The 23,548-nt window shown below is 40.5% G+C and overlaps 1 protein-coding gene and 1 pseudogene across 3 annotated transcripts in view; one reads left to right on the forward strand and one right to left on the reverse strand.

Moving 5' to 3' along the window:
- The window catches only part of PBK (PDZ binding kinase), a 44,688-nt gene that overhangs the window by 7,687 nt on the left and 13,453 nt on the right, over nucleotides 1-23,548 (forward strand). For all 3 annotated transcript variants that reach the window (XM_036314175.1, XM_036314173.1, XM_036314174.1), the window contains exons 2-6: nucleotides 1,581-1,658; nucleotides 10,847-10,940; nucleotides 16,829-16,971; nucleotides 18,577-18,746; nucleotides 22,345-22,474. In XM_036314175.1, the coding sequence (XP_036170068.1) occupies nucleotides 1,601-1,658; nucleotides 10,847-10,940; nucleotides 16,829-16,971; nucleotides 18,577-18,746; nucleotides 22,345-22,474 (595 nt within the window). In that variant the 5' untranslated portion in view covers nucleotides 1,581-1,600. The remainder of the gene's footprint in view (nucleotides 1-1,580; nucleotides 1,659-10,846; nucleotides 10,941-16,828; nucleotides 16,972-18,576; nucleotides 18,747-22,344; nucleotides 22,475-23,548) is intronic.
- LOC118658512 lies at nucleotides 1,215-1,394 on the reverse strand (annotated as a pseudogene).

Raw genomic sequence — 23,548 nt, forward strand, 5'->3', positions numbered from 1 at the left:
CAGTCCGAAGGCCGTCGCTCTAGCCACTGAGCCAAACCGGTTCGGCGAAACCTCACTATTTTTTAAAAAAGAAAAATTAATTTATTAGTAAAAAAGGTTCTATAAGAAATATGTTATGGAAGAAATAGAAAGCCCGGATTAACTTGCATGTATGTGCAGTATGTACATTTTATTTGCATAGACGATTTTTATAATAGCTAATTGAGATGTAATTCACGCAGCATAAAATTCATCCTTTGAAAGTATATAATTCACACATATGTAATACCCTTTGTAATACTGTAAGCAATAAAAAAAAAAGAAAGTATATAATTCAGTGATAGACTCAATCCCATTGTTGAATATATTCAACCACTACCTAATTTAGAACATTTTCATCACCCCCAAAAGAAGCCCCACACCCACTTCCTCCCTTCCTCCTAACCCCCTGGCAGCTGCTAAGCTATTTTTGTCTGGATTTGCCTATTCTGGACATTTCGTGTAAATGGAATTACCTATTTATTCATCACCTGTTGGATATTTCTGTTCCCTTTTTTTGGGCTGCTATAAATAATGCTGTTTGCATAGACAATTTCTTTAAAGGGTGTGAAAGACCTGTTAACTATTAGGAAGTGTGAGAAGGAGATTGACTCTTTAACTTTTTGTAGTGGCGATTTTTTTTAACCAACTTCATATATTTTTAATTAAGACAAAACGTGCCTTAGTTGCAGGCTCAATCCTGGCCCCCGCCTTGTGCAGGAGACAACATATCACAAGTGAGACACATCTATGTTTCTTTCTCTCTGCTGGGTTTGATTGGGTTGTGAGCGCGATCCCTAGTAGGGGTAGCTCAGGAAGCAGTCGATGGATGTGTCTCTCTCATCAGTGTTTCTATCTCTCTCTCCCTTCCTCTCTAAAATAAAAAAAAAACCAAAAAACTATATATAAAAAAAAAGACAACAGAAAAAATCTTTCACTAATAGTATGGCCTTGGGTAAGGAATTGTACCTGTCTGGGTTTCAGTTTTCTCATTTCTCATGTAAATAAAATTGGACTAGATATTTTTCTTTTTTAAAAATATTTTTTTACCATGAGTGAAAACTTTATTGCTCCAAGCAATTTACATGAATGTCACCAGCACCTCATTGGGGCAAATATATAAAAAGCACAATCTTCTCAGCTAATGCACTGTACAGAAGCTTCCCAGGCCACACCCTCTGCACAACGGTTGCATTTCAATGGCAGCAGCTGTACTTGCTGGAGCCTCCTTTGCAGATGCAGCCCTAGGCACACTTGAGGGGGCTGGAGGAGCAGTGGCTTTTTCAACATGTTTTACAGTTGCAAGCTGTGCATTTGTAGTTGTCTCTACAGATGCATATTCCTCCAGACCATCAGGAGCATTCCCTGGGGTCCATGGTCCAGGTGTCTAAGAGGCTCCCGTGCTGGAGAAGGGAGGCGTGGACTAGATCATGATCTTTTTCAGTTCTCAAATTTAATGCTTAATATGATAAAATGAGAGCTACTATAGGAGGTTTTTCTTAATGAATTAGAGTTGTGTTCTTTATAACTGCAATGTAACTTTCAATTTATTTTTATCATAGGACCTAGATTGATTATTACAATGGAAGAAATCAATAATTTTAAGACACCAAGCAAATTATCTGAAAAAAGAAAATCTGGTAAGATAGGTATACTAGTAAAACCTTTTTTCATTGTTATTGTTATTAGAACTGTAGTTTGATGCTTTAATTACCACCCACAAATTTAGATTAAGGCCTCTTTATAATGTTGATCTTAACAAATTAGACTTACTTTATAGGCCAGGAAATGGTCATCCTGGCCATGACCTGATTTCCTTTATTCCTGATTATCGTGAATGTATGTTGAACTTTTCAGAATCTATTGGGATAGTTTTATTTTTTAGTCTGTCAATATGGTAAATTCTGTTAATTTTAAAATGTTAAACCAAACTTTCACTCCTGAGGTAAAGCCAATTTAGTCATGAGGTATTTTATATATTGCTTGATTCACTTTGCTAATATTTTCTGTGTTCAAGAGGGATATTGGACTGTTGCTGTTTTTTGGGTTTTTTTGGAATGCCTGTCTAGTTTTGGTATCAGGGTATTCTGTATTCATAAAGTAAGATGGGAAGTGTTCCCTTTTCTTGAAGAGTATATGTAGAAGTAATATATTTCTTCTTTAAATGGTAGAATTCACCAGTAAAGCCATGTGGGCCTGAAGTTTTCTTTATAGGAAGTTTTTTTTTCTTCAGTTTATTTTAATATTATATTAATATCTTAAGAAAAACGATCTTAAATATAATAATGTTACATACAATAAACAATATCTCAAGAAAAACGATTTTAAATATGATAATGTTACATGCAATAAACACCAGTTATTCAAGAAAAATGATCTTACATATAATAATACTAGAGGCCCAGTGCAGGAAATTCTCCAACTGCTGGCCAGGGCCTTCCTTCTTTCTGCGCCGACCCCTGGTGGTCAGCGCATGTCATAGCAAACAATTGAACTCCTGGTTGGTCAAACTCCAGAAGGGACACTTTGCATATTAGGCGTTTATATACATACTAGAGGCCCGGTGCACAAAAATTTGTGCACTGGGGGGGGGGGGGGTCCCTCAGCCCGGCCTGTGCCCTCTCGCAGTCTGGGACCCCTCGGGAGATAACGACTTGCTGGCTTAGGCCTGCTCCTGGGTGGCAGAGGGCAGGCCCAATCCCTAGGTGCAGCCCCTGGTCGGGCTCAGAGCAGGGCCGATTGGGGAGTTGGGGCGCCGCCCCCTGTCATGCACAGAGCAGGGCGGATTGGGAGTTTGCGATGCCACCCTCAGTCATGCTCAGGGTAGGGCCGATTGGGCGGTTGGGGCACCGCCCCCTGTCAACTCAAGGCAGGGTCGATAGGGAGGTTGCGGTGCCACCCCCTGTCACGCACAGAGCAGGGCCCATCAGGGTGGTTGGGGTTCCTTACCCTGTCACACACAGAGCAGGGTCGATCAGGGGGTTGGGGAGCTCCCCCCTGTCGCGCACAGAGCAGGGCCCATCAGGGGGTTGGGGAGCTCCCCCCTGTCACGCACAGAGCAGGGTCGATCAGGGGGTTGGGGAGCTCCCCCCTGTCATTCACAGAGTAGGGCCGATAGGGGAGTTGGGGCACCGCCCCCTGTCAAACATACAGCAGGGCAGATCAGGGGGTTGGGGCGCCGCCCCCTATCACCCACAGAGCAGGGCCGATCAGGGGGTTGGGGCGCCGCCACTGTCACACTCAGGGCAGGGCCGATGGGGAGGTTATGGCTCTACCCCATCACACACAGAGCAGGGCCCGTGGGGGCGGGGGGGTTGGGGCACTGCACCCTGTCACACACAGAGCAGGGCCGATCAGGGGGGCCCATCAGGGTGGTTGGGGCGCCTTCCCCTGTCACGAACAGAGCAGGGCAGATAGGGAGGTTGTGGCCCCGCCCCCTGTCACACACAGAGCCACAGGGCAATCAGGGGGTTTGGGCACTGCCCTCTGTCACGCTGATCCCGGTGTTGGGAGGCATATTACCCTTTTACTATATAGGATAGAGGCCTGGTGCATGGGTGGGGCTGACTGGTTTGCCCTGAAGGGTGTCCTGGATCAGGGTGGGGGTCCCCACTGGGGTGCCTGGCCAGCCTGGGTGAGGGGATGATGGCTGTTTGCAGCTGGTCACACATCCTTCAGGGTGGGGGTCACCACTGGGGTGCCTGGCCAGTCTGGGTGAGGGGCTGAGGGCTGTTTTCAGGCTGGTGGGTGATGGAAGCTCCCAACTGCTCCTTTTTTTCTTTTTTTTTAAATTCTGGGTCAGCTTTAGCTCTGAGGCTCCAGCTCTTAGGCCTCTGCTGCTGAAAGCAGGTATCTGGTTTGTTTGCGTTCTATAGTCGAAACAATGTATATCTCCAGCTCTGAGATCCTGGCTCGCTGAAAGCAGGTTTCTGGGGTTTTGTTTAGCTTCTGTATTTGTTACAATGTTTCAAACTGCAGGCTCAGAGGCTGGCAAGGCAGGTGGGGAACGTTGGTTTCCTCCGTCACTGAAGCAAGCAAGCCTCATGTTAGTTTCAAGCTGCCTGGCTGCCGGCCGCCATCTTGGCTGCAGTTAATTTGCATATCGCCCTGATTAGCCAATGGGAAGGGTAGCAGTCGTATGCTAATTACCATGTTTCTCTTTTATTAGATAGGATATAGATTACATGCAATAAACATTAATATGTAAAGAATAAAAGGATTTTAAGTATAATAATATTACCAAAACTGTACTAACATAGTATGATATCACAGAAGTTGTAGGAAATATTAAAAATCTGCAAATAACAGGATTATTTCTATTATATTCTAGAATACTTTTTTTTCTCCTCTGACACTATCTTTGTTCATCAGTTTACGTTGTTCATTATATTCCACAAATGAGTGAGATCATATGATATTTATTTTTCTCCAACTTGCTTATTTCACTTAGCATGATGCATTTAAAGTCTATTTTGTTGGATATGAATATTGCTACTCCAGCTTTTTTATCTTTTCCATTTGCATGGAAATTTTTTGTTCACCCCTTCACTTTCATCCTGTGTGTCTTTTGTTTTGAGGTGGGTCTCTTGTAGACAGCATATGATTGGATCATGTTTTTGTATCCATTCAGCTACCCTACACCTTTTGATTGGAGTATTTAATTCATTTACATTTAGAGGGTTATTATTGAGAACTACTTATTTATAGCCATTTTAATTTTGTATGGCTAGGTTTCTCTCTCTGTTTCTTCTCAGCATTCTCTTACAGCAATCCCTTTAGCATTTTTGTAATGCTAGCTTGGTGGTGATGAACTCCTTTAGTCTTTTTTTGTCTGGGAAGCTGTTTATTTGACCGTCTATTTTGAATGATAGCCTTGCTGGATATAGTAATCTTGGTCTCAGATCCTTGCTTTCCATTACCTTGAGTACTTCATGCCATTCCCTTCTGGCCTGTAAAGTTTCTGATGAGAAATCAGGTGTCAGCCTTATGAGAACTTCTTTGTAGGCAACAACTTTCTTTTCTTTTGCTGTCTTTAAAAGTCTCCATTTGTCTTTAATTTTTGGCGTTTTAATTATGATATTATGATGTGTCTGGGTGTGGGTCTGTTTGGGTTCTTCTTGTTTGGAGTTCTCTGTGCCTCTTGGTGAACTTGTGTGACTTTTTCCTTTTCCAGGTTAGGGAAGTTTTCTATCATTATTTCTTCAAACACCTTCTCTATTCCTTTCTCCCTTTTTGCCTCTTCTGGCATTCATACTATTCTAATATTGTTACGTTTCACATTGTCCCACTGCTCCCTTAGGCGGTCCTGTTTTTTAATTGTTTTTTCTTTCTGGTTCTCTAATTGAGTGATATTTTCAACTCTGTCTTCTAATTCACTGATTCGATCCACAGCTTCCCCTAATCTGCTGTGTATTCCTTCCAATATGTTCTTTATTTGTGTTATGTCATTCTTTATCTCAGACTGTTCTTTTTTCATAGTTACTATATCTTTTTTCATATTGTTGAGCATTTTTATTTATTTTTATTTTTTTAATATATTTTATTGATTTTTCACAGGGAGGAAGGGAGAGGGATAGAGAGCTAGAAACATCGATGAGAGAGAAACATCGATCAGCTGCCTCCTGCGCACTCCCCACTGGAGATGCGCCCACAACCAAGGCACATGCCCTTGACCGGAATCGAACCTGGGACCTTTGAGTCTGCAGGCTGATGCTCTATCCACTGAGCCAAACCGGTTAGGGCTTGTTGAGCATTTTTAACATCATTACTCTGAATTCTGTTTCAGATAAATTTCTTATCTCTTTCATTTATTTATCTCTTTTTCTGGAGAATTCGCTAGTTCTTTCATTTGGGGGTTCTTTCTTTGTTTCCTCAGTTTGGTTGTCTCTTTGGGTTTGTGACTATGTTTTAGATAGATCCTCTATACCTCTCAATCTCTAGTGCAGGATAGTGTTAAAGGTTGTTTCTGACTTATTAGATCAGGCAAAGACTCCAAACCTCCAGAGACTGCCTCTGTCCACAGACTAGTAGGATTCTGACTTGAATTGCCCCCAGCCAGGCAATGGTCCTCAGGTGTGGCAAGACTCTTCCCCCAAGGCAAGGCAGATGTCTATGTGGGAAAGATGTCCTCCACAGTGTGAGGGAATTACACAGCCCAGGAAACTTGGGGTGTCTGCCTTCTGAGCTCTGTCCCCCGAGTCCCCAGTCATGAGTTCTGCTCTTACAGCTCCAGTCCACTTCACCGTCCCTCTGCCAGAGCACAAGGTGGGTGGCTCAGGGAATTTTTGTGCGTTGGCTCTTTAAGAGGGTGCCCGAACTTTTAGCTGCCACTCCTTGGCAGACAACATCCCACTGCTTTTCACAGCTAGATGTGGGTACCCTCCTCAGTTTTGGTGCTCTCTGCTAGGGAGCCCAACTTCGGGATTAGATCCCAGAGTTCTCAGTGGCACCCCCCCCCCACAGCTGAGATATCTCTCCGGGACTTCAGTTGCCATCTTTGGGTGCCCCACCAGTCCTCTAGCGCCTCTGCCCCTCCTATCAGTCTCTATACGGTCTCCACCTTTGGTCCTTGGGTATCAGGGTTCTCTCCTGTGAGTTTTCCATTGATTATTCAGGAAGCCTTTCCGTATTTCACTTGCAATTCCAGCTTGTTCCTGGGAGCATGTCCATGCAGAACCCTCCTACTCTGCTGCCATTTTAAATCTCCAATTGTTTTGAAGTTTTATTTTTTACCTATGAATTGAACTGAGTCCTAAATTTGTCTAGTTTTCCTGGATGTTTAGCTACAGCTCTCCAGACTAATACTTACTTTTTTCCCATCCTTAGCCTTGGAATCATTGAGTACTAAAATCTTCTTTATAGGAAGATTTTAACTGTGACTTCACAGTTAAAATCTTCTTTATAGGAAGATTTTAACTGTGACTTCACAGTTAATTGATATTGGGCTATTCAAGTTATCTATTTCTTCTTGTGTAAACTTTGTTAGTGTTTTTCAAGGAATTTGTTTATTCTAAGTCAGCGTGGGCAAACTACGGCCCGCCGGATCCAGCCCGTTTGAAATGAATAAAACTAAAAAAAAAAAGACCGTACCCTTTTATGTAATGATGTTTACTTTGAATTTATATTAGTTCACAAAAACATTCCATCCATGCTTTTGTTCCAGCCCTCCGGTCCAGTTTAAGAACCCATTGTGGCCCTTGAGTCAAAAAGTTTGCCCACCCCTGTAATCTAAGTTGTCAAATTTATGGGCATAAAGTTATTTATGACATACTTTTACTACCCTTTTAATGTCAGTAATGTCAGCAGGGTCTGTGGTGATATCTTTTTGATTTCTGGTACTGATTTTTCTTCCTTGATCAGTTTATCTTGGTGAATGTTTCATGCAATTGAAAAGATCACATTTTCTACTGTTTTTTGGTATAGTGTTACATAAATATCAATGAGGCCAATCTAGTTGACTTACGTTGAACAAGTTCAGGTCTTCTGTATCCCTGTTGATTTTCTGTCTATTCTGTTACTGAGAGAGGTGTATCTTCAACTACAATTGTGGATTTGTCTATTTTTTAAAATATGTTTTTACAGAGAGAGAGGAAGTGAGAGGGAAACATCAGTGAGAGAAACATTGATTGGCAGCCTCCTACACGCCCACACTGGGGATCAAGCTCACAACCCCCAGGCATGTGCCCTGACTGGGAATGGAACCAGTGACTTCTTATTTCATGTGTTGATGCTCAACCACTGAGCCATATCAGCTGGGCTTGATTTGTCTATTTTTTTCTTTCCATTCTATCACTTGTTTTACATTTTTTGAAACTTGTTATTAGGTACATATACATTTAGGAAGGTTTATTCTTTGATGAATTTACCCCCTTACTGATATGAATTGTTTTTATTTATCTGATGATGTACTCTCTTCTAAGTTCACTTTATGTGATATTAATTGAACCACTCCAGTTTGATTAGTGTTTGAATATTATGTTTTACAACCCTTTACTTTTAACCTATTTGTGTCTTTATATTTAAAGTGAGTTTATTACACAGCATGTAGTTACTTATGTCTTGTTTTGGTTTTATCATGTCAACTTCTGCCTTATATTGGACTGTTTAGTCACTGTCTACATGTGGCTATTTAAATTTAGATTCAAATGAATTAAAACTAAATAAAATTATAAATTTAGTTTCTTAGTTATACTAGTCACATTTCCATCATGACAGGAAGTTCTATTGGATAACACTGTGTAGACCATTTACATTTAATGTAATTCTCTATGGTTGGATTTAAATCTATTTTTTTATTGTCCATAGCAAATTGGTGATATCCTTATTTTTCTTCCTAATATTTTTCTCTGTGCTTCATTTTTTTAAAAAAATATATTTTTATTGATTTCAGAGAGGAAGGGAGAGGGAGAGAGAGAGAAACATCAATGATGAGAGAGAATCATTGATCGGCTGCCTCCTGCATGCCCCCTGCTGGGGATTGAGCCTGCAACCCAGGCATGTGCCCTTGACTGGAATCGAACCTGGGACCCTTCATTCCGCAGGCTGATGCTCTATCCACTGAGCCAAACCAGGTAGGGCTGTGCTTCATTTTTGATATTTTTTGTTGTTTTGTCTTAAAATTTAGTGACCTTTTGCTCTAAGATGGTATCATTCTTATCCTTTGTATTTTTCATTTCTCTTAAGTTCATTAGGATCTTTTTTAATTTTTCTGTCTTAATTTGTTATGCTCACATTTTCCTTTACATCATTAGTGTATTTTTTAAGATTTATATGTTAAGGCTTTTATCTGCTACTTCTATATCTGTATGTTTCTATTGGTTTATTTTTCTCCTGGAAAGGGTCATATTTTCTTGCTTCTTTCATACCTGGTAATTTTTTATTGGCTGTGAGAGATTTTACATGGTTAAGTGCTGAACTTTATTCCTTTGAAGGGTGTGTGATTTTGTTGTGCTGAACCTGCAGTTAAGTTTCCTGCACATTGGCTTTTTTCTTTTGAGTCTTGCTTTTAGGCTTTGTTCTAATTTTTTTCCTTAGGCTAAAATTTAGCTGCACTACTAAGTCATGACCCTTTAGAGCAGCGTTTCTCAACCTGTGGGTCGCAACCCCTTTGGGGGTCGAACGACCCTTTCACAGGGGTCGCCTAAGACCATTGGAAAACACATATATAATTATATATTGTTTTGTGATTAATCACTATGCTTTAATTATGTTCAATTTGTAACAATGAAATTGGGGGTCACCACAACATGAGGAACTGTATGAAAGGGTCGCGGCATTAGGAAGGTTGAGAACCACTGCTTAAAGGACTTTATTCAATGCCCTGTGTTAGAGTTACTACACTCTGGCTGATCGTAAGTGAACTATTCCTAGACCTGTGTAATCTCCATCATGATTTAGCCTATTACTTGGGTTTGGTTGTTTCTCCAGCTTTGGGGAATCATGTCCATTATTTGTACAGAAAGTATTTAGTCAAATGCTTAAAGGGAGATAGATCTCTTTTTAGATCTCTGGAGCTTTCTTATTTTGTGGCTTCCTCTTTAGTTCTCTGCTCCATAAATTCTAGCTATTTAGGTTTCCTTGACCTATGACATCTCTCTCCTCAACTTGACAAGACCTCTGAGCACTGTTTCTTTGTGCTTTGTCTAGAAACTGCTTTTTAGCAGTAAGTTAGGGTAACGATAGGGATCCCCCCATTTGTTTCTCTTCTCTCAAAGATCACAATCCTGCTCTGCCTATTGTCAGGTATATGAAAACTGTTATATTTTGTCAAGTTTTCTAGATGGCAATTCCAAGGGAAGTTAATTATTCACTAGCAAAAATAAGACTTCTATATTTTATCTTTTTTTATGACTATATAATGTTTTGTAATATAGATGTACTATAATTATGACTAATGATTATTACTAAGGGGTGTTTTTCTGCAGCCACAAAAGTGAATCCCAATCCTATATAATAAAAGCCTAATATGCTAAGTGTCCGGTCAACCGGTCGGCCGTTCAACCAAAGCATAATATGATAATGATATGCTAGGCCGCCCAACTGCTCGCTAGGATGTGCACTGACCACCAGGGGGCAGATAGTTGACCAGTCGACCAGTTGCTATGACATGCACTAACCACCAGGGTTTAGCTTGCTGCTGGGGTCCGGCTGATTGGGACTGAGTGAGACAGGCCGGACATGCCCTAGAGCCCTCCCATAGTCCCTCCCCAGCTGGCCAACCTCCCACATTCCTTCCCGGCCCTGATTGTGCACCGGTGGGGTCCCTCGGCCTGGCCTGCGCCCTCTCGCATTCGGGACCCCTTGGGGGATGTCGGAGAGCTGGTTTCGGCCCGATGCCACAGGCCAGGCCGAGGGACCCCACTGGTGCACGAATTTGTGCACTGGGCCTCTAATATTCAAATATATATGCTTGCATACATGTATGTGTATGATGTCTTTGGGCACATGCTGTACTGAGGTGTTGGCAAACTATTTGTAAAGGGCCAGATAGTAAATAGTTTAGACTTTAGACTTTGTTGGCCACACAGAAACACTATTGTATATTCTTATTTTACCTGTTTTTGTGTGTGTGTTTCTTTTAATCAACGCTTTCAAAAACATTTCTTAACTTCTGGACCATATAAAAACAAGCTTCAGTGTTACTGTAAGATAGAACTCCAAAAGTAGACTTGACCAAGGGGTCTCCATTTAAAATTAGGGTGGATAGTGTCAAATTGCTCTCCAAAAGATTATGCCAATTAATACTCTTAACAATAGTGTATTGCAAATGTTCAGATGCATTTGCAGAAGTCTTTTCAAATACTAATTTTTAATTCTTTCTGACACTTAGTGTTATGTTCAACTCCATGTATAAAAATTCCTGCCTCTCCATTTATGCAGAAGCTTGGCTATGGCACAGGGGTAAATGTCTACCTTATGAAAAGGTGAGTACACGATTTTAGATTAACCTTTTTACATGGAACCATAGTTCAACTGTACTTGGAGACAAAGGAAAATTCAAGTATTTAGATTTGAGGTATGTTCCTGATCCTGCTATATTCAGTCTCAGAACCTTTTATAACTTTACCAGAGCTCTCTACCTGGTATACATTTCTTTTAACTTTTCTCCTAATTAATTATTAAAGGAACAGTAATCTACCTTATAATTTTTCCTTGGCTTTATGGGAAGGGAAGCAGCCTGACTAACACAATATGTTTTTAGGTTTATATTGTTTCTAGATAGAAATGCTTTCTTTAATATAAAGCTAATTAATTGAGAATAGCATAGCAATAATATGTAAGTGGGTGTCTCGAAGCATTTTGGCCACTTAAACACTCCTTTTGTGTTTGTGTGCTGTTTTGTGAACATGTGTTTTTTAGTGAATAAAAACTCAGTCATCTAAGTTATTTTGAAAGAAAAAATTTTTTGTAGACTCATGGCTAGTCTCATTTTTTTCCCCTTTCTTAAAAAATTGTCTTTAAATGTAAAGTGTGTTGTTAATAAAGTTCTACTGTATATAACAATCAAAAAGCTTCATATGGTGGCTGATTGAAAAGTAGCAGTCCCTGACTGATTCTACTACTCCTTGTAATGTGTCCCTGTCAGCCTGGGATTTTCCTCTCCTGGTAACCTGGAGATTGCCTTTGTTTCTCAGGTGAATTGGATCTTCTGTTGTTCTGTACCTCATGTCTTACTATTTCTTGGTTTACATCTTGTTTTGTTTGAGGACATTTGGTAGCTCCATATGAAAAAGTACACAGAGGTACATTTAAAAAAATGTATATTTTTATTGATTTCAGAGAGGATGGGAGAGAGATAGAAACATCAATGATGAGAGAGAATCATTGATTGGCTGCCTCCTGCACGCCCCCTACTGGGGATCGAGCCTGCAACCTGGGCATGTGCCCTTGTCTAGAGTCGAACGTGGGATCCTTTAGTCCACAGGCTGACGCTCTATCCACTGATCCAAACCGGCTAGGGCCACAGGAGATGCATTTTTGAGAATTGGCATTTCTAAAATGTTTTCATTCTACACTAATACTGGAATGGCTCTTTTTGTTTTTCTGGGCCAGAATTCTTGTTTGGACATAATTTTCCTCCACAACTTTGAGGACATTGTTCCATTATCTGTTAGCCTGCAATGTTGCTGCTGAGAATTCTGAAGCCTTTCTGATTGCCGTTTCTTTTGTTACCTGTTTTATGTTATCTACTAGAGGCCCAGTGCACAAAAATTTGTGCACTGGGGGGGGGGGGGTTCCTTAGCCCAACCTGTGCCCTCTCGCAGTCTGGGACCCCTCAGGGGATGTCAACCTGCTGGTTTAGGCCCACTTCCCGGGGGGATCGGGCCTAAGCTGGCAGTCAGACATCCCTCTGGCAGCCTGGGAGCCCTCGGGGGATGTCCACTTGCCAGCGGGGAGCAGGCCTAAGCTGCAGTTGGACATCCTTAGCGCTACTGAGGAGGCGGGAGAGGTTCCTGCCACCACCGCTGTGTTGGCAGCTGTCAGCCTGGCTTGTCGCTGAGCAGAGCTCCCCCTGTGGGAGCGCACTGACCACCAGGGGGCATCTCCTGCATTGAGCGTCTGCCCCCTGCTGGTCAGTGTGTGTCATAGTGACCAGTCATTCCCAGTCGTTCTGCTATTAGGGTCAATTTGCATATTACCCTTTTATTATATAGGATAGAGGCCTGGTGCATGGGTGGGGGCTGGCTGGTTTGCCCTGAAGGGTGTCCCGGATCAGGGTTGGGGTCCTGCTGGGGTGCCTGGCCAGCCTGGGTGAGGGGCTGAGGACTGTTTTCAGGCTGGCCACACCCTTTTCAGGGTCGTGGTCCCCTCTGGGGTGCCTGGCCAACCTGGGTGAGGGGCTGATAGCTATTTGCAGGCTGGTCAAGCCCCCTAGTGGGGACCCTCAGCCCATGGGGGTGTGGCCAGCCTGGGTGAGGGGCTGAGGGCTGTTTTCAGGCTGGCCACACCCCCTTCAGGGTGAGGGTCCCTACTGGGTGGGGTGCCTGGCCAGCCTGGGTGAGGGGCTGAGGGCCGTTTTCAGACTGGCCATACCCCCTTCAGGGTGGGGGTCCCTACTGGGTGCCTGGCCAGCCTGGGTGAGGGGCTGATGGCTGTTTGCAGGCTGGTCACACCACCTTCAGGGTGGGGGTCCCCACTGGGGTGCCTGGTCAGCATGGGGGAGGGGCTGATGGCTGTTTTCAGGCTGGTCAAGGCCCACAGTGGGGACCCTCATCCCATGGGAGTGTGGCCAACCTGGGTGAGGGGCTTATGGCCGTTTTCAGGCTGGCCACAGCCCCTTCAGGGTGGGGGGCCCTACTGAGGTGCCTGGCCAGCCTGGGTGAGCGTCTGATGGCCATTTTCAGGCTGGCCATGGCCCCAGGCTGGAAGCAGGTATCTGGGATTTATTTAACTTCTATAATTGAAATTTTGTAGCCTTGGTCTCGGCTTGAAGCCTGGGTTGCCCCTGGCAACCCATGTTCCCAGCCCTCCTTGAGCGGAGGCCAGGCCAGCTGGAAGCAGGTATCTGGGATTTATTTATCTTCTATAATTGAAACTTTGTAGCCTTGAGTGGAGCTCAGGGCCGGCCAGGGCAGGCGGGAAGCTTGGCTTCTTCCATCGCCGGGGGCAACCTAAGCCTCCTGCTCACTCCAATTCCGTGGTCACTGCCTTCTTTGTGATGGACTGATGGAGTGAGGGTGTGATGGTTAATTTGTATATTACTCTTTTATTAGATAGGATTCCTTCCAGTGTTCTGAACTTTGTATATTTATTTGTCACCAGTGTTCTGAAATTTCACAGTGACATGCATAGGTGTGGCATTCTGAAAATTCCTGTTCTTAAATTTTTAAGAAGTTATTTTTAAAATTCTTTACTGACATTTTTCACCCCTGTCTTCCTATTCTTTATGTGGATGTTCTACTTACTGGACTGATCTCTGTTTTTTCCCTGATTTTCCTATTTTCTCTTTGTTCTATTTTCTGAGAGATTTTCCCAACCTCATCTTCTGATACTTCTATTGAGTTTTTCATTTTTGTCTATTTTGTTTTTAACTAATTATCTGAAAGTTTTCCTTTTTAAAATGGCATCCTAAGTCTTTTGGGAGTGCTAGAAATGTTCTATATATTGATCTTGATGGTGATAGCATATATGAAAACTCATTGAGCATTTAGTATGCATATGGTCATGAATTACTGTGTTCCTGTATGTTCACAGGCATTCAACTTTACCAATAAACCTCAAACTAAAGACCCTCTGCTTTAGCCCCTTTCAGAACTAGTTTTCAGTCTTGAGAAACTGAGCAGACAGAGAATGGGCTACTGCCTAGAGATACAGTATCAGGAAGGGTATCTAGGAATCTACCTGCTTATGAATAAGTTCAAGAAGTTCATGGGGCCTATTGTCATTTATTTTCATCTGCTTTCTAGCTTCCAAAAGTTTGTTGTGTCTCCTTTGTTATTTCCATCCTTGTTGGTGGGTATATGTCTTAAACTATCCATTTTTTTTACATGACTGAGGCTTCAGTGGGATCAAAATTGTATATGTATGTTCAAGGTATCAGTGGTCTAAAGCAGTGGTTCTCAACCTTCTGGCTCTTTAAATACAGTTCCTCATGATGTGACCCAACCATAAAATTATTGTCGTTGCTACTTCATAACTGTAATGTTGCTACTGTTATCATAATGTAAATATTTGATATGCAGGATTATCTTAGGTGACCCCTGTGAAAGGGTCGTTCGACCTCCAAAGGGGTCGCGACCCACAGGTTGAGAACCGCTGGTCTAAAGTATATTTTTAATGTTAAATGAAGTTTGCATCCCCAGAATAAACCCAACATAGTTTTGATGTATTATTTTTTAAATATATACTGATAGATTTAGTTTGCTATTTGTTTAGAATTTTTGCATCTGTGATATAATTGATACTGACCTGTGGTTTTCATTTTATTGCTGTTTCTGTTTAATTTTTTTCTTATATATTTTTTATTTATTTCAGAGAGGAAGGGAGAGGGAGAGAGAGATAGAAGCATCAATGATGAGACAGAATCATTGGCTGCCTCCTGCACCCACTGGGGTTCGAGCCCGCAACCTGGGCATGTGCCCTGACCAGGAATTAAACTGTGACCTCCTGGTTCATAGGTCAACACTCAACCACTGAGCCACGTCAGCCAGGCTCTGTTTAATTTTTGTAATTAAGTTTATACTAGGCTCTTAACTCTTTTTCTTTCTATTCCTTGGGAAAAATTGAATGCTAGGTCTCTTGAAAGTTTAGTAAACTCACCTGGAAAGTTATCTAGGCTTTGTATTTCTTGTGGGAAGATTTTAAAATCCTGATTAAATTTCTTCTTTCATCAATTTTCTTAGATTTTTTTTCCTTAGAATTTGACCATTTTGTCTTTTAAATTTATTGTTTAAAAGTTTTATTATTTTTTAATCTTTATTTGTTGAAAGTATTACATATGTCCCCCTTCTACCCCCTTGATCCACTTCAGCCCACTAAAAGTTTTATTCACTTTTATTTTTAACCTCTGCTGTTTCTATAGTTATGTCCTCACTTTTTATTGCAATATTATTTGTGCCTCCTTTTATTTTTTTCCTTGTGCAATCTCTGTTTTATTAGCCTTTTCAGTAAACTAACTTTTAGCTTGATTAAGTATTTTATTCAGATTTTATAAATAGTTTTTATCATTATATAGATCAGGATATTTTATGGAAAAGGTAAAGGATGGACTTGGTCACTGAATTCTAAACATTCAAGAGTTAAAACTTGAAACTTAAAAAATATATTTTTCATAAGATGATGATATGAGATTATCCCCAAATGCTCTTGTTATCTAAAACTGGAGGTATAAGAATAGTGTAGACAAACATATGAATGATAGATGTATATGAAATAAGAAATCTAGTGATCCTTTGAGTACATGTTTTTTGATTTAAAGAAGGAAAAAGTCCTGCAGTCATAGAGGTATGCTTATGAGGGTAGTACAAAGCTAAATGGATTCTTAGTTCAATCTGTTGTTGTGTTCTTACAGATAAACTTTAACTTTTGAGGCTATTTTACTAACCTTTGTGCCTATATGCTGTATATACTTTACTTCCATAATTTGCTGTACTCATAAATAAATGGCTACCTTGTCAGGTAAATATTTCTCTGATTTTGTTTTACCTGTTTATTTATTTAGGTCTCAAAACATTTGCACTTTAAATATTAAGCCATAATCAACACAGTTTACATTTTCTCTCTCATTTATATCTTTATTATTATTGCCTTAAGCTCATGTCTTTAAGTATTCAGTGAAGGTAGAGATGGATTGGTTAGTGGAGAGGCATAATATTTGTTGGAGAAGAACAGTCTGCTGCTATATGGACGATTACATATGGGCCAAATGTTTCTTGTATGTCTCTTATTTAAATTGTTTCTTAGAGATTAGTGTTTATTATTTAGCATTTTAGAACTTCTCTGTGGTACATATGGTTAAATGTTTGATAAGTAGTTGGTAGTGCAACATGCTTGATTAGAAAAATTTAAAAATAGTAATTTTGAAGTTTAAAATTTATGACAATCCATCTTTTTTCTTCTAGTTTTCTCTTTTTAGCCCTCCTTTCCAGCAATAGATATCAGACTACTCTTGTAATCAAGATATATCAGTTATTTATCTTCCAGATTGAAAAGGAAATGTAGAAGAGGTGTTGATAGTATAAAATTTTGTAAATTTAAAATGAAACAACAAATTATCAAGTCCTTTTCAAAAATTGGAAGTTCTTGTTAGTCATTTGGAAATAAATGTATTATGTTTATTATTATTTATACATTTTATGATTATTTTTTTAAGATCTCCAAGAGGCTTGTCTCATTCTCCTTGGGCTGTGAAAAAGATTAATTCTAAATGTAATGGTGATTATCAAAGTATGTATCAAAAGAGATTAACTGATGAAGCTAAGATTTTGAAAAACCTTCATCATCCAAATATTATAGGTAAGTTTACATTTTATTTGGTAGCAGGATCTTGTATATTATTCTGTTTATCAGAAACAGTTTATATAATTTCTTAACCATTTTCAGTAATAAAAATGAAGAGGATGGTGGTAGAGTTTGGTAAGAATCAAATTAAGGTAAACATTCTAAAATAAAAGTTAGTTTACATTTTTAGATGCTTAAGTATATATTTAAAGCATCGTGGGATCACTTATATATGGAATCTAATGAACAAAATAAACTATGAACAAAAAAGACCCAGAGACATTAAAGCATGCAACAGACTGACTTGTTTCAGAGGGAAGGCAGGAGGTGGGGGGAAGAGATTAACCAATAAACTTATAAGCGTATATGCATAGCCCATGGATAGACAAGGCCTGGGAGGAGGCAGAATCAGGATGGAGAGAGTCAGTGGGGACATCTAATAATTTCAACAGTAAAGATAAATTTTAAAAAATAATAATTTAAAAAATCATGGGAATAGTTAGTCGTGCCCTAGCTGCCTTGGCTCAGTGGATAGAGCGTCAGCCTGTGACTAAAGGGTCCTGGGTTCAATTCCGGTCAGGGGCACATGCCTGGGTTTCAGGCTTGATCCCCAGTAGGGGGCATGCAGGAGGAAGCCCATCAATGATTCTCTCTCATCATTGATGTTTCTATCTCTCTGTCTCCCTTCCTCTCTGAAGTCAATAAAAATATTAAAAAATATATTTTAAAAAAATAGTCATGATGCTGGTACTATGGAGAATTCAGGAATATAGAGTGATCTTCATTTAGATATAAGTAGGGCTCGAACTGTTATATTTAGGAATGCATAAGATATTTTAAAATTTTAATTTGTGATACTATTTGTAAAAACTGAAGGCATTTTAAATTAGATGACTGAATTAATTTTATAAATAACTAGAGGCCCAGTGCACAGATTTGTGCACTGGTGTGGTCCCTCAACCTGGCCTGTGCCCTCTTGCAATTTGGGACCCCTCAGGGCATCTTGGAGAGCTGGTTTCTGCCTGATCCCCACAGGCCAGGCCGAGGGACCCCATCAGTGCACGAATCCGTGCACCGGGCCGCTAATATGCATATAAGATCTTTGGTTAATCTCTTCCTGCGCCCCCCCCCCCCCGCCCCCCGATCATCAGTCTGTTCCATGTTTCCATGCCTGTGGTTTCCCCTCCTGCGCTGAGCGTCTGCCCCCTGGTGGTCAGTGTGCATTATAGCTACCAGCCAGTTGCTTAGGCTTTTTTATATATAAACTAGAGGCCCAGTGCACGAATTTGTGCATAATTGGGGGGCCGATGGCAGGGCCAGCTGGCCAGGGGGTAGGGGCTGCAGGAGGTTGGCTGTGAGAGTGCACTGACCACCAGGGGGCAGCTCCTGCGTTGAGCATCTGCCCCCGGTGGTCAGTGCACGTCATAGTGACTGGTCGACCAGTCATTCGGGTTGTTCCGTCGTAATGGTTGCTTAGGCTTTTATATATACATAGATAGATAGCTGTTTCATTATATATTTGTCAGTGTTAATCAAGGTCCATTTTCAGTCACAGTACTATGAAAAACGTAAGTACTGTTGTCTTCCCTATTCTAGTAGAAAATGTTATGTTTCTTTAAGGTTATCGTGCTTTCACTGAAGCCAATGATGGTAGTCTATGTCTTGCTATGGAATACGGGGGTGAAAAGTCTCTAAATGACTTAATCGAAGAACGAAATAAAGACAGCCACGATCCTTTTCCAGCAGCCACAATTTTAAAAGTTGCTTTGAACATGGCAAGAGGGTTAAAGGTAACTGTACCATTATATTTTACGTGACTTTTGTGGAACATTAGACAACTAAGTACAGTCTAGCCCAGCCGTGGGCAAACTACGGCCCATGGGCCGGATCCGGCCCATTTGAAATGAATAAAACTAAAAAAAAAAGACCATACCCTTTTATGTAATGATGTTTACTTTGAATTTATATTAGTTCACACAAACACTCCATCCATGCTTTTGTTCCGGCCCTCCGGTCCAGTTTAAGAACACATTGTGGCCCTCGAGTCAAAAAGTTTGCCCACCCCTGGTAGCCGGTGTGCCTCAGTGATTGAGCGACGACCCATGCACCAAGAGGTTGCCCATTCAATTCCTGTTCAGGGTATGTGCCCAGGTTTTGGGCTTGATCCCCGGTGAGGGCCGTGCAGGAGGCAGCCAATCGATGTTCTCACTCATGGGTGTTTCTATCTTCTTTTCCCTTTCTCTCTCTCTAAGAAATAAAAACATATTAAAAACAAAGCAAAACCACCCTAACTGGTTTGGCTCAGTGGATAGAGCATCGGCCTGTGGACTCAAGGGTCCCAGGTTCGATTCCAGTCAAAGGCATGTACCTTGGTTGCGGGCACATACCCAGTAGGGAGTGTGCAGGAGGCAGTTGATTGATGTTTCTTTCTCATCGATGTTTCTAATTCTCAATGGGGAAAAAAAGGAGACATATGTACTACTATTTGTAATACTTTAAACAATAAAAAAAAAAAAATCAATAAAATATATTTAAAAAAAAAACAGAAAAAAACAACAAAGCAAAACCAAGTACATTATATACCTAATCACATGGTAGGATTCTTCTCCAACCCCACAAAAGAAGGGGTTGCCTTGAGTCAGCGGTTCTCAACCTGTGGGTCGCGACCACTTTGGCAGTCGAATGACCCTTTCACAGGGGTCGCCTAAGACCATCCTGCATATCAGATATTTACATTATGATTTATAACAGTAGCAACATTACAGTTATGAAGTAGCAACAAAAATAATTTTATGGTTGGGTCACAACATGAAGAACTGTATTTAAAGGGCCAGAAGGTTGAGAACCACTGCCTTAACACATTGTTTGCGGGTAGTTTTTATTGTGCGCTAACAGGTGGCGTGGGCCATTTTTGCAGTTGAATAGATTACCGTTATACCTGGAAGTACATACATAATTCACCATTGTATGTGTTAGAGACCCAAATTTTGTCCTTTGGAATTCGTGTATCTGCATGTTAGCATCCCTTTAGAGCAATAAAAAAGTATAAAAATAAACGTATTTATATGTTACCCGCATTCTACCGCTAGTCTATAAAAAACGTATTAATACGTGTCCCGCGCTCTACTACCAGTCAACGTAAAATGTATAAATACGTTTCCCGCATACAATGTGTTAAGTGAAAGTTTCCTTATGGCAGCGGTTGCCAACCTTTCGGACCTCACAGACCACCAGTTGGTGACCCGCTGCCTTATGGAATATTTTATGTTACAGAGTGTACTATTTCCTTATTTTGAAAGACCTTCACATAGTCCAAAATAACGAAATAACCCAAGTTAGGCAGTTTTGCTTACAGAGATCACATGTTAGATTTAGTTAAGAAAGGATTAAATTTAACACAAATTTATTATTACTGGGCGTGTAGCCTAACCCCCTATTGATGTAAACAAGCTTCTTAAAGATTGTTTTGTGACCCTAGCTGGTTTGGCTCAGTGGATAGAGCGTCACCCTGCAGACTTGAAGGGTCTCGGGTTCAATTCTGATCAAGGGCACCTGCCTGGGTTGTGGGCTCAGTCCTCAGTGGGAGGCATGCAGGAGGCAGCCGATCAGTGGTTCTCTCATCATGGATGTTTCAATCTCTCTCTCCCTTTCCCTTCCTCTCTGAAATCAATAAAAATATATTTAAAAAAAAGATTTGGGATATAGGTTTTGGCATCATGAATAGTCATCTATAGCAGCAGTCGCCAACCTTTCAGACCTTACGGACCACCAGTGGTCAGTGGACCACCAGTTCGCGACTGCTGATCTATAAGTCAAGTGAAAATAGCTCTCAATTTTATGCAAATAAATTATTGTGCCTTTGGATGGACACAGTGTTAGAAATAAAAATAATTCCATATCCTAAATAACTTAAACAGAAGTAGTGATGGCCCCAGAAAACTGTTGGATGACTCAAATGCAGATTATGTAATGATACTGATGTCAAAATTGTACATTAGAGTTTAAATAAAATTGATATATGAAGTGTGAAATTGGAGAAAGGCAATATTTCTAAAGATGCTTATTTTTTATTTTTAAATATATTTTTATTGATTTCAGAGAGGAAGGGAGAGGGAGAGAAACATCAGTGAATAGAGAGAATCATTGATTGGCTGCTTCCTGCCTGTGCCTCACTGGGGATCAAGCCCCCCCAACCTGGACATGTGCCCCAACCAGGAATCAAACAGAGACCTTCTGTTTCATAGGTCTGCACTCAACTACCAAACCCTGCCAGTCAGACTAAGTATATATTTTTAATAAGCGTATAGAAAAAAAAATTTTAAGTGGATAGGATAAACTAAATCAACAATTTGATTAATAAATGACTTTAAATATATATAATGGAATTAATAAATTATGTATTTGAGCATATTGTCTTTATGATGGGCAACATTTAAATGAAGCACAGTGAGTATTTCAAGTTATATTCCAAGATTTTTGTCTGCATCACTTTCAAACCCAGACATAGAGTAGATGCTCAAATGCTGATGAATGAACAAATAACAGGTTTGTAAGACATTTTTTATTATGGATGAATGTTGTTAGTTGTCAATTCTAAGAAAGGATTAATGTGTAAAACAAAAAATACTCTTAGATTATATTTCTGCTTCCTCTTCTTGTAGCCCTTTGTAGGGGAGGGAGGGAGGGAGCGAGAGCAAGAATGAGAGGAGAGGGGGAATGGGAGAGTGAAAGAGAGGGTAGGAGCGAGTGAGAGAGAAACATCTGTGAGAGAGTCATCAGTTGGTGAGAGAAGAGAGGGAGAGAGAGAGAAACATCAGTGAAAGAGAATCATTGATTGGCTGCTTCCGGCACACCAAGACCGGAAGTAGAACCACTGGATGCATGGGAAGATGCTCAATCAACTGAGCCACACTGGCGGGGCTTACTGATGTTTAAAGAGAGAGGAAACGGGGAGGGAGAGAGAGAGAGAGAGGGAAACATCGATCAGTTGCCTCCTACACATGCCCTGACTGGGGATTGAACCCAAACCTAGGTACATGCCCCAACAGGAATCAAACCTACAACTTTTTCGTGTACGGGACAACGCTCCAACTAACTTAGCCACCTGGCTGGGGCTTCTGCTGTAGCATCTTTTGATATAAAAGTATTAAAAAGGGTTTGTAAATAAAAAGCTTATCTACAAGATTTCCAACATATCTCTTAGATTTCTGGTATGTTTGACAGACCAAGATAACATGAGATATTTCCTTCTCTAGCTTCAAATAATTTGAAAGGATGGTATAATCCTATAGTTTATGAAGGGAGTTCAAATTATATTTGTTTGAAGGTTATTTATGTGTATTTAGTTTGTATTTTTGTTCATATATGTTAAATTTTCCACTATTTTAGTATCTGCACCAAGATAAGAAGTTGCTTCATGGAGACATAAAGTCTTCAAATGTTGTAATTAAAGGTGATTTTGAAACAATTAAAATCTGTGATGTAGGAGTCTCTCTACCATTGGATGAAAATATGACAGGTGAGTAGTATTCTAATTTGTAAAATTTCTTTAATATAATTTTAAAATTTCTAATTTTTACACGTTTAAATAAATAACTTTACATTCTTCAAAAATAAAAAACTATTCATAAAGTGTACAATAAAAATTATCCTTCCTGTATTTTTCACTCAGCCACCAGTCCCGTCTCTTGCCACATACAGAGTATAAATTATTGTTTTCTTATTAATATATATTATAACTGAAGATAACTTTAGGAACTATGTCTAACCTAGATTGGGATTTTAAAAAAATGGTAGAAGATCTGGGAATAGAAAATGAAAAATTTTAAAAATATTTTAATTGTTGTTGTTAATCCTCACCCGAGGATATTCCTCCTGTTGATTTTTAGAGAGTGAATGGGAAGGAGAGACGGTTGGGGGGAAGAGAGAAACATGATGCAAGAGACACACATTGATTGGTTGCCTCCCACACATGCCCTGACTGGGGCCCAGGACTGAACCTGCAACCCAGGTATGTGCCCTGGGCCAGGAGTTGAACCGGTGACCCTTTGGTGCCTGGGCTGATGCTCTAACCACTGATCCACACCAACCAGAGTGAAAATAAAATTTTAATAAGATTTTATAAAGGAATTCATTTAGCGTCAATACATTGACAAGGTTTGGGAAACTGATAGAAGAAGAAACTAGAGTGGAAGTAGGAGAGAGGTGCTAGCAAACGCCAGTATTCCACTTTTTGCCCCGTCCCACCCCACTCATTCTTCTCACTTTATTGTAAACTAGTGTCCCAGTGCACAGATTCGTGCACATTGAAAGTTAATTAGAAGAAATATTTTAATATCTCTATTCGCGTCTTGCTAATGAAAAGAAAATAGGATTCTACTGAGTCTCCTATCTACCAACTCTAGGACTTCTGTGAGGATGAAATGAGATGTGGCACGGGAAAATGCTTCACAAACATTTGGTTAAACTGTAAAATGTTTGCACCTGGCTATAAAGCAAGTCAGGTTCCTGGGCTGAAGAAACTCCAAGGTTGCTAGTCTGTAGGGAGAGGAAGCCGGGCGTTGCTATGTGACATCATTACCTGGCGCCCACA

This window comes from Myotis myotis, unplaced genomic scaffold (genome assembly GCF_014108235.1).
Source record: "Myotis myotis isolate mMyoMyo1 unplaced genomic scaffold, mMyoMyo1.p scaffold_m19_p_6, whole genome shotgun sequence".
Taxonomy (NCBI): Eukaryota; Metazoa; Chordata; class Mammalia; order Chiroptera; family Vespertilionidae; genus Myotis; species Myotis myotis.